Below are 12232 nucleotides of genomic sequence, written 5' to 3' on the forward strand. Positions count from 1 at the left end.
AAGCTTCTCATTTTTAATTCTTAAGTTAGATGAATTATGTGAACTGAGAGCGATAGGAGAATCATGCTACGATTTAATTAATTAATTTTTAATTCAATAAGCCTTCGAAAATTTGTATGAAATGCTACTTTTTTGCATAAATTTATTTGATGTGCAACTTTGAAAACTACATTTCCGATATGTTGCAAATTTATAAGGTGTCCAACTTCGAGGCATCTGTTAATTGGTTCACCAAGCCCTGTCTCCATATGCTGTACTCCTTCCACTCTTCTCTTGAGGGAAAGTGAATGAAGAATGTCTCATCTATCGCGAAGCAGTAAATATTCCTGCAAGACCTAAATCCTCACATGTAAATGCCATATGTTTGTAGCCCAGTTCCTTTGCCAACCAAACAAAATGAACTTGCGAATCGGAAGAGAAAATTGATGCCTATAAAATTGTTGATGTATTGCATACATAAATGATATCTTCTACTTTAGGCTTAATCGAAGTTCATGTTCGTCTCAAATTACGCCTACACACATATGTATGTACGAGTATGTGCGGCCATAAGTGTACGTATGGATGTGTATAAAAGAATAGTCCACTGCTTTTTGATAATAAACCTGAGAAATTCAAGTACTGTAAATTTGTTTAAGGGGTTCCATACATTCCAAGTGTGGGCTGTAAATGCTGGTGAATTGCACGAACGTACATGCATATGTATGTACATATGCGCATATAACAATAGCCTGCAGTGAAGAGCAATACAGGAGGTCCTATATTCAATTTGTGGAAAAGGATAACAAATTTTCAAAATTTTGTTATTATTTTTTTTTAATAATTTTTAATAAATGCTTTATAATTTTTAACTTAGAAATTTAGAATTTATATTTTATTGAAATTACGAATTTGCACAACAACTTAAATTGTATTTGAAAAAACCACAGCACTCAAGCCAGCAACTTACTAAGTGAAAGCCACAGTAATCACACGACGTTATGTACTTATATACCCTTCTGTTCGGATACCTTTACACTCTAAATACTAATGTTTTAACTCGCAAAATAAGTAGAGAATTGCGAAATTTTACAGATTCTACAAAAGACGCATCTCATCTCTAATTTAGATTTTCCCGGCAGGGCCACTTTTATGAACAGATGTAGTATGTAAAAATGCACACCTTCACATGTGTATGTATTGGTGCTTTACCCATTTAACCCATTGTTATTGACAGTTGTCCTGACAATGGTGAACGACTCGAATAACAACGGGTGCCGGTATATCTCCAACCACAATGGCAAATCGATGAAGAAGGAAATTTTAGAGGCCTATCAAACGTACATTCCTACATACCTTCATACAGGCTTCGCATTGCAGTGCATTGCAGCATATCCTCGCAAATGCATGTGTTTACTTGAGGAAATGTAATACCTACATACACACATATGTAGTTATGAGGAATGTCTGTTGCCTTGTTAGTGAGGTGTACCTATAAATTGATATCATTCAAGGCAAGAGCATTTCATAGCATTTTTATACGCAAGCGAGTACGAGTACGTACACAACTGCATGCATGTGGTGATTCAGTTCCGGGAATTTAGTTGTAACTCAGGAACTGGCAATACTGCGTTCTGACATACATATAATTCGTTATGAAGGTCCCCTCCTTTAGTTCAAGTTGAAGTTTGATGTCGACTTGGTGGGTGTTTTTCGAAAGTCGATGGACATTAGACTAGAATATTTTTAGTATGACCTCACTACTATATAACAAAGCGTTTGCAATAATTCTTGCGGAAAAAATAAATTGACTCGGTATTTTTAATAAAAAAAATCTACTAGATTGTTCAATAAGTTTTGTGGTTCGACAAGAAAAACACAATTTTAGGGGTTGGAAATACATTTTATTATCCAATTTAGTCCCCCTGAACATCAATACACCTGTCCCAACCAGATTCCAATTTATGAATTCCATCCGTGAAGTGAGAATCTGGAACGGCTGCAAAATACGCTCCCACAGCTGTGATGACCTCATCATTTGATGAAAAACGCTTTTCGCGCATGAATTTTTTAAGGTCTGCAAACAGATGAAAATCGCTAGGGGCCAAATATGTTGAATACGGTGGTTACTCCAACAATTCGAACTTTAGTTCTTGGATTTTAGTCATTGTCAAAATGCTCTTGTGACACGTGCCTTGTCATGTTGAAACCGATTTGTTTGTTTTCTTTTGCTAACTGGGTCTTTCCACAAATGTTTTCCTTCATCTGGTCTAAAAGGGTACAATAATATGCAGAATTTGTTGTTTTCCAGTGTGCAAGTAATCCACAATTGGATGAAAGGAGTCTTAAAAAACTTTAATGCATACATATTTTGGAATAGGGTTGCCACCAATTGAAAAAATTTAAATGTATATTACAAACGAAATGTTTTTATTGTGAACATTTTAATGCAGAAACCAAATTGAATGGGGTTTCCTGTGTAACTGTGTAACAAATTAAAAAAAAAGCAAAAAAATAAAAAAGCAATATTGAATATCGAATAAAAGAAGTCTAAAAGAACTTTAGTTTATACTTATTTTTAATAGGGTTGCCACTAATTGAGAAAATTAAAATTAATTAAATATGCAAATCAGTAAAAATAATGCAAACGAAAGTTATTTTTGAACGTTTTAATGCAGAAGTATTAGATAGGGTTGCCACCCATGTAAAAAATAAGATTCTCACATATCCAAAAAAATGTTTTCATTAAGTATGTTTTTAAAAAAATATTAAAATATTGGTATCAAATGAGAGTTGTTGAGAAAACTTAGTTCAGACTTATTTTCAACAGGGTTGCCAACTACTCAAAAAATTCAGTAAAATATTTGAATTACTTTAATCCAGAAAAATTTTGTTGTAGGGTTGCCACCTAATTTTTAAACATAGATATGAAAGGATATTAGTTATTACAGCTACAATTAGTTATGTAATATATATACATATATGTATATGTAATATATATAATTAGCGCTTACACACTTTTTGGGTGTTTTGCCGAGCTCCACCTCCTATTCGTGGGGTAAGTTTTGATGTTTTTCCACAAATAGAGGGACCTACAGTTTTAAGCCGACACTTCAGATGGTTTTTGGGAGAATTTTCATTGCAGAAATACTCCCGGAGGTTTGCCATTGCCTATCGAAGGGCAACCGTTATTAGAATTTTTCCATTTGGTGTTTCATACACGGAGCTTCAAATCTGCGCACTTCCGAATGATAGGCAGGAGTAAACCCATTCGACTACGGCGCCCGCTAGTTGTAGTTTAGGTTTTTTTTCTGAACAATTTAATGTTAGGAATCGGTCGAAATAGAAGCAATTCATAAGGCGTTCCAAACATCGTTGTGCAAAAATTGGCAGTAGAAAACATAGCGAGGACGGCTCTGCACTTGTTCGATTTACTGCAGATAAACATGTGCTTGCATACAATGAAGAGATAAATTTGACCGCATCACATCATTTCCGCTCTGTACGCATATTCTGCCTTGTCGTTTCGTACTTTTATCCTCAAGCGGATGTGTGAGCGCTGCAAATAATTATATCATATATACACACATAAATAAATTCCTCAGTTACACATTTGTTTGGATTAACATTTACATTTATTTCTAAACATTTTAACTTAAAAGTAAAAGCATGACTTAAGGAACAAGCGATTACATAAAATATTTAATAAATAAATTATAGTAAAATTTTTGCATTTTTGTTCGTACACACTTACGATTTTTTTTTTTAATTTGAAGCGAATGGTTCTCTGTTTGAGAATATTAAAAATGAAATATCTGTGTACATCTGTACAAGGCGAATTGTAATTTAAAAGAATCATTCGTAGATATTAACCATCACTTTTCCAATTCTCAGTAAATTGACAGTTTAGTTTGTACTTATTTTTATAACAAAAAAATAAATTAATGTAATTTTTACAAAATATTTCATTTTTTCGTAAATCAATTCCTTCTCTGTTCAACAACAATAAATTTCAGCGCCCAGCGTAATGCTTTCATACAAATATATGAATTTTCTAATTTACTAGTGCCTCTCCATTGGAATTCATAACTTTTCTCTTAACCTTAACAATATTATTTTAAAACGATATGCCGATACTAATTTATTATTCGGCACACTTTTTTACTTTGACTTCTTGGCAGCTGCATTTTTCTCCTCCTCTGTGGGTTCTTCAAGTGCAGCTAATGCCTCCTTTAATCCTTCAGGTACTTTATATTTTTGATTATACACCAAAAACTGTAAAGATATTTTGAAATTGTTTATTGTTATAACAGTTAATATACAACAACAAAAAAGCTCACCTTTCTGGGATCGGACTTTTCAATGTTCTCACAATTCATTTTAGCGCTGGAGTAGAAGCTATTAGGAGAAAATAAAAATTTGTAAGACGTTTGAAAATTCAGTTAAAAATCAAGACATGCTAAATTTGTATAATAAAAAGTAATTTACTATTTTAATTCTACAGCAATTGACGGTTTCATAAGCGCACCGGTAGTGATTTTAATTATGGATATTTTTACCTGAGGGCGATTTTATACAAGTGGCTCCTCACAATTACGTCAGACGCATATTGCTTGCTATTACACTGAAACCTTTCATGCAGACTTTCAAATTATCCCTTAAGTGACTTTTTACCTACTTTAAAAAACGAGTAAATTTTGGGCTTTAATTTAATTTTTGAGAGCAAAAAAAATTCGACAGCTGATCTGTCATATAAGTACCCCTGTTGACTGAGTCACCCTACATTAGATTGCAATGATTCTACTTGCACATGGAAAAATTTTATGGAATTATTTTTAACTCAAAAACATCTAAGCGTAAAGCTACGTTTACACTCACAGCTTGAAAAAACAAATTTCTTTGCTAAGTTTTATAAATTGAGATATATGTATATATTTCAATAAAATATTTTTTTTATATTTAGGTCCATCAAACTCTTTGTATTCGCAACTTATTATCCTGTTACTTTTTATACGTAATTTGTTTCTCTAAAATTATAGATTTTTTACCAAAAAATAGACAAAAACTATCCAATTTCTATTTTAGTACTGCTTCGCTAGAAAAATATCGGCGTAATAGTTAACTGCTACGTTTACACCATCGCCCAAGAACATAGTTTAGGTGTATCGTTTACCTTGCTAAAAATATTTAATTTCAAATAGTGCTTGTTTTCTGAGTTACTATTACTGAGTACGAGAAAGAAAAAAAATTACATTCATCAATATTCGGTTGCTAATGCACTTAAAATATGAATTAATGTAGATTTTCGTATTTTTTAGATTAGATTTAAGTACGAACTAGTTCAAACATATCTATTGTTACTAACTACTTTATAGCAGCACTCAGAAATCAGCGCAGCTAGTCTGGTAGATTTGCTTAGTAGCAGAATGGCTGAAGAGCTTATGAACGCACTGTGTAACCTTGGGGCAGCCTTGCAAAAGAGCTGACAAAACAGCTGATTTTGGCAAACACGAAAAGTTAACATCGAAGGAGCGTGATTTTAAAAGAGTTTGTGCTTTCTTCTTCGATTTTTTTTTTTTTGTTTTTTGACTAGCAAAACTAATTTTAGAAATTCCGTAATTATATTGTAAATAGTTTTTTTTTGTCAATTGATTTAGAAAACCTTTCTAGGTATCATTAAATTATAGAACTGCGTCTTTTACATCTGTCACTCACCGCACATCGTCACGTGACAGTCCATTTCGCACGATTGCGTAGCATAGACCCAAAACTGCGCCACCAACAATAACAAACAGGGGAGTCAACTGGAAATATAAAAAATATAGAAAAAAGCATTAGACGATTGCAATTATTTTGTAAAAAAACTAATGCTTGTACGAAAATATATCAAAATATTACTATTTCAACAATTTAAACATATACTCAATATACTTATCTACAGATAAAAATAGTTAAAAAACAAAAACAGACTGATTATTTTACTTTTTTTTTAAGTCTTCGTAGCATCAGTATAATGGGACAGTATCCTGCCTATACTTATCTACAGATAATTAATGGTTTTAAAAACCGACTGATTACTGAAACGCAAAAATAATACAAAATTAACTATTTTACAAACTTCGACTTAATTTCGAAATTAAAAGTAAATAGAAAAACAAAACCAATAGATACCTTCTATAAAAAATATCTTTTAGATAAATATTAGAAATGCTGCTTGAAAAAGCTTTTATTTTAAATAGTTTTTGTATATAAAAAATGTACCGACCTTCAAAAAGGACACTCGCTTATTTCTAGCTTTTCTAGGTCTATATGGATCGTCATGGTAGAAATTTTAATAATAAAATAATGAATAAAAATAAATTTATAATTAAATTATTTTTTTAATAAAATTCACTTCATATAATTTTTGATTATTTTGAAATCTTGATTCAATCGATTAAATTAAAATTAATCGATTAAAAAACTATTAATTTTTAAAACTCGCCATCTTTCAGTGCAGCAACTAAGCCCGGTGGCCAAAAATATCTTTGATTGTAGGTACGAAACTGCAAAGGTTAAAATATATATGCATACATACATACATATTATATCCATACATTATTATTTATTAAGATAATAATGAATAATATTGACGCACCTTCTTTATGGGTGGTGGTTGATTTTTCATTATGCGCGTATAATCTTCATACGGCATTTTGCCATAGTAACTAAATAGTAGAGTTTTTTATTTTATTTATTTTTTAATGTATTTGGTTTCATATTTTATGTCTCCTAAGCTTACCAAACGTCATGGCGTGTAAATGCGAGCCGTAAGGTCCACAGATATTCGCAGGTCATACCGCCTAATGTAAGAACTATAATTGGTATTACCTAGAAAAATTTTCAGAACAATTAGCGCGAAGTTAGTAATTTTTTTAAAAGGAAATTACATTGAATTATCATTAAAATTGAAACCAGTTTCAAATCAGTGTCAACTTTTTCCAAATTATGCGTCCACCTGAACTCTAAAATGTCTTTTTATTTATTCAAAATATCTTTTGTGGGCAATGGTGCAGAAAAAACTGTTAGCCCTGCATTATCGCTCAATATTTTCATAGTATTTCATATCATTTGATTTATATATTTTGACTCAATTAAGAATTTAAATATTCAATGTAGCTGCAAGAAATTTTCACTCAACGTTAATGCAACACCGCGCACGTTCGTCTTAGTTCATTTTCCTTAAAATATTCAAAAGTAGATTTATAGCGGTACAAAAACCAAATTATTTGTTCCCATCCGATCTGAACAGCTAAAAAGAAATAAATAATAAAAGAATTCATTTCAGAAGCTCAAGTGATTAACTTCCTGCATTCTCTCTCTGGGAACCTCTTGCTGAACCTTCTACTCTTTCTCAGCGAAACATTCTCACATAAACCAGAACATTCAATGGTACATATTTATTAAATTGGAGGAAATTAAAAACTCAACTCTTGAAAGTAAAAAAAAACGATTCTAAATTAAATCTACATATACATATGTATACATATTGGCACAAAATTACTCATCCCATTTTGGTTTTGCATAACTTTTTTACTAAATAAAAATAAAGATTTTGAGGGTTGGCAGTCTTTATTTTGACCCTTACGCGCTGCACTGCTTTTTCGTTTGTACACTGCAGCTGCTTAACTCGCAATTGTCAAATATAATTGACGTGCGACGTCATTTGCAAAAATTTTTAATCTTCCGATAGGGTGGTTAATTTTGCGCCACCTTGTATATAGATTTAGTTTCGAATCATTTTTTTTTTTTTACTTTAAATAGCTGAGTTTTTAACATAATTAATTCTGAACTGAATTTAGACTTTTAAATGAATAACGCATTGTGTCCCCATGTGCTTTGGCTCACTTTTAATCTTTTGAAATTAAGCGATTTAAAAAAAAAACGATACAAAAAGTTTTAAATGCAATTTACTACATATATATACCTTTTTAATTACAATAGTTTTTTTTTAATTATCTGCAGCAGGGTTTTTTCTGCTACGAAGATGTTAAAAAAATAATCCACAATTTCGTAGCATTTCGCAAATTAAAAATATAGTCCATGTAGAAGTCTCATTGCTTTGAAGAAGTGACACATTTTTAGTGGAAAAATTATACAATGAATTTATGTTTTCGCTACATTTTCAAAAATATTAAATTTTGTGAAATATTTCAAGCCACTTCCAAAATGTCATTTCTCAACACTTCCCCAAACATACCGGCGATCCTTCAAACACATTCAGCAATATGCGCATGTGCTGAATGCTTACAAAACAACTACCTGTGCGAACGAACATGTTGCCGCAACATGTATGCAAGGATTGCTCGGCTTTTCAATGCCTTCGTCCATTTAAATAACGCACGAGTATAAAAGCAAACAGTTGACTGTGAATAGAATTTAAAGCCAAAGATATTGCATTAAAGGATAGGCAACCAAGTCGTTTCTACATCGAAATTGTGTATTTGTGAATATATTGAGCGGAGTTGTATGTGCTGAGACATTTAAATATTGTGTTATTGAATGAATATCGAAATAAATTGCATGTGAAAAACACATTTATCAAATGAAAAAAGTATAGATAAACGGTTATAGTGAAGGAAATAAAATGAAAGCGGCTTAGTGATTCAGCAAGTGGTTTTAAAATTTGTTCTTGTGTTTGTATTTGGGCAAAAGAAATAAATAACAATAACAAAATCATCCAAGAACATAAAAACACCCTACACAGCTTAGCATATAAACAAATTAATTCAGAAAAGCAAGAAAAATATTTGAGGAAAACAACTGAGCAACGACTTCGTGCAGTTACCTAGGGCAACCGTGTGGAAAGCGTTGCTATTTATTTATTTCGACTTGTAGAAAAAGTGAAAATTTCACAGGATTGACAAGGGGCTCTCCAGCGATTTAACTATATTTGATTAACGTGAAAATATTTAGATCTAAATTAAAACAAAATCCATTAATTATTATATGAGGCGCGTTGTGCGAATCTGATTTTTCACCTTCAACTTCATAATTTCTTTTTAACCTCACTTTTGCCCTTGTAGTCCAATCACTTGGGCATACACCGTTTTCGCGTACGCGTCTCCGTTATTCTTCGAAATTAAGCTAAGACGTTAAGTGCACGTACTAAAAAGAAAAGTAGTTACCATGTTACAACACCATCCTCATACAATCCCCCTTGGTGCTGCGGCACGCATTAAGGAAGAGTCCACAAACAATCAACCGTTTTTCTTTGCTCACAGCAACCCAATTGACAACGCTGCTGCAGCTGCAGCCGCAGCCGCTGCTGGACTCATCGACCATCAACATCGTGACCTACATACTGCGCTGGTCAATGTAGCTGCTGTAAATGGTACATTGTCCAATACAACGGCCGCTGTTTTGAAAAGCCAATCGGTGCAACAACAGCAACAAAATAACGCTGCTCAACAGACCGCTCAAGCACAAGCGGCAGTAGCAGCCGCCGCCGCAGCAGCAGCACAGGCGCAACAGCAGCAGTCACAGCAGAATACAGTAAATAATAACGCTTCCGCTCAGCAGCAGCAACAACAACAGCAATCGCAACAGAATGCCATGGTGCTGTTAAATGGTAATGCTGGAACAGCTGTTGGCGGGAATAATGGTACTGCCAATGGTGTTGTGAAGACCAGCTCATCGGGTCGTTCGACGCCAGTAAATGGTAGCTCCACTACAGATCCAGCACCGGGTAAACTCTTCGTTGGCGGTCTTAGCTGGCAAACATCATCGGAAAAGCTGAAGGAATACTTCAATGTTTTCGGCACCGTAACCGATGTGCTGATCATGAAGGATCCTGTGACACAGGTAAGCACGTAGTGGTCTCCTTTCCAGCGTTGATGCGGAGGAGTGCCTTTTTACTACCTTACAACAACAACAACTACTACTACTATTTACAATATCTACCTACTTTTATTTGTTATATCTACTATTACTATTCAGTGGCTGCCTACGCTGGCTTTGGGTGTAACAATATTTGTCCTTAAGTTTCTTCAAAATTTCTTTTTCACATGGTCTACCATTTCTATACATACACATGTACACATATATATATATAGTACATACATATGTGCGTTTATTTTACAATATAATACTTTATTTATTTGCATACATCTACATGCCTGCATTTTGGGCCAACGAGTATACACATTCATACATGCATACATACGCCGTACATGTATGTGTGTTTATTTTCTTACACGGTTGACTGCAACGTACGTTTTAGCTTCTTTCACGCTGCCAGCCGGCTAAATTAGCAAGCAGCTGCACCTTTTAATTGTATTTTACCTCAACAGTATGAGCGCGTCAACAGCATGTCAGGAGCGTAAAGCAATAACAAACAAGAGCTCAAAAATGCATATGTATGAAGTAAAGGATCTTATTTTTGTGTATTCATTGAATTGACATAGGTTATTGAGTACGGCGCGCAGCTGCATGAAAGCCAACTGTTACCTGTGCCTTTGGCACGACATTCAACTTTAGACATACATACAAGCATACATAAATGTGTGTAGCTACAAATCTACGGAGATGTAGTACAACGTAGCTCCATGTAAAATTAATGATGTACTGCACTTTTTGGTTACTATTGAAGCCCAAAACATTTCTCAAAAAATTTAAAAATCATAAATAAAAACAGAATCACAAATATGCGCCGTATTCAGAAAAAAAAATAGATACAACCATCAAATTTAGGAAGTGTAATTTGTCACAATCAAAGCGCGCGCGCGCTTTCTGCAAATCATTGGCAAAACTCGTACCTACAAATATGTTTGTACACAAAGTTCAATGCATCAATGTAGGGCATTCCCCTTGTGCAGCTCATGCGCCAGTCTTATGGTCGTTAATGTTTAGCGCGCGCCCTATACTACAGAAAGTGCGTCCAACTGCCTCAAACATCTGCCAATGGATTGGGTAGGGTAGACTCCTCGTTGGCTTGTTGGTGGCTGTATTTTTCGTAAAAAGTGGCGCAAAGCGCAAGCGCAATGTTCCAGCTGTTCAATTGAATTGTTTTTTTTTTTTTTTTTGTTTTTATATAGTTCAATACCACATCAACACTTTTATAAATGCTATAATGCGGAATGCCGCGTCGGCGCACGGTTGGGCATCGCTGTGTGGCAAAGGCGAAATTAAGTGAAAACCGGTATATAAAACAATAAAACGGCATTTGTTATTGCTTTGGATTGTGTTCTTTGACGCAGCTTTACTCCTGTCGCTGTTGATGCGGCTAACGTTACTCCCTTCTATACGTACATATGTATGTGTGTATACTTCCTTTTTGATTTATATGTGAAATTTTTTTTTTTGGCATGTCCTGCTGCTATTTTTGAATTTGGCGTATTTTTTTACGTTGCGACTCTTTGGAAAACGAGTTTTGAATGGTGCAGCTTTGGTTGTTTTCGAAATTTATTTTATTTTTCTTTGTCCCTATTCCAGATTTATTTGCTTATATCCCATAGGTTATATGTATTAATATCCTCTTACAAATACATACAAACACAGGGACATCCTGTCTCACCTATAACGGTGCCCCGGATTTCTTTTTATTTCTTTTTTGACCACATCCTTGGATTACCTATATGTATGCATACATTCGTGGTCATAAAAATAGCATAGTGACGATAGCCAAGTTTAATTATTTAATACTACTTTTAATTATTTTTTATTTGATTTTTTTCTTAATATGGGCTATAAAACAACAAAAACCATATAAATCAAAGTTTCAACTTTTTGGTCAGAATTAAAAAAAATTTAAAGTAATATATGAAATGAAATAAATATATAAAATAAAATGAAATAAATAAATAAAACTAAATAAATAAATAAAATTAAGTAACTAAATAAAATAAAATTAAATAAATAAATAAATTAAAATTAAATAAATAAATAAATTAAACTAAATTAAATAAATAAATAAATAAAAACAAGGATTTAAAAAAATTTCGAGCATTTGTTGTATGGAAAGACCGGCGTCACCGGCATTCCCACAACAGTCGGTTCTTCGTAACTGGAACGACCCGGATTTACATCCGGCCAAGCACTAGCACTTCAGCATCATTCTCCGTATATGTATATGGAAAGTTTATGCTACTACAACAACAACAACCGGGCCCAAAAGGAACTATTAATAAACAACGCGAATTGAGCGATTTTATTCATTTTCTAGAAATTCTAACCAAACATTTTTAACTTTTTATGATTTTTTTATGACATTTTT

The 12232-nt window shown here is 33.2% G+C and overlaps 2 protein-coding genes across 5 annotated transcripts in view; one reads left to right on the forward strand and one right to left on the reverse strand.

Moving 5' to 3' along the window:
- Positions 1-12232, forward strand: part of LOC129239487 (poly(U)-binding-splicing factor PUF60) — a 114242-nt gene that overhangs the window by 89151 nt on the left and 12859 nt on the right. Inside the window, exon 2 of one of the 2 annotated variants that reach the window (XM_054875010.1) lies at positions 9243-9822. In XM_054875010.1, the coding sequence (XP_054730985.1) occupies positions 9243-9822 (580 nt within the window). Of the gene's footprint in view, positions 1-8361; positions 9823-12232 lie in introns of those variants that run through there. The other variant, XM_054875003.1, reaches the window with a different exon arrangement.
- Positions 3649-12232, reverse strand: part of LOC129239500 (uncharacterized) — a 108340-nt gene continuing 99756 nt past the window's right edge. The window contains exons 5-7 of one of the 3 annotated variants that reach the window (XM_054875027.1): positions 5695-5783; positions 4320-4377; positions 3649-4254 (exon numbers count right to left, since the gene is read on the reverse strand). In XM_054875027.1, the coding sequence (XP_054731002.1) occupies positions 4141-4254; positions 4320-4377; positions 5695-5783 (261 nt within the window). In that variant the 3' untranslated portion in view covers positions 3649-4140. Of the gene's footprint in view, positions 4255-4319; positions 4378-5694; positions 5784-6335; positions 6525-6616; positions 6687-6760; positions 6850-12232 lie in introns of those variants that run through there. The other 2 variants (XM_054875019.1, XM_054875035.1) reach the window with 2 other exon arrangements.

Source organism: Anastrepha obliqua, chromosome 1 (assembly GCF_027943255.1).
Source record: "Anastrepha obliqua isolate idAnaObli1 chromosome 1, idAnaObli1_1.0, whole genome shotgun sequence".
Lineage (NCBI taxonomy): Eukaryota > Metazoa > Arthropoda > Insecta > Diptera > Tephritidae > Anastrepha > Anastrepha obliqua.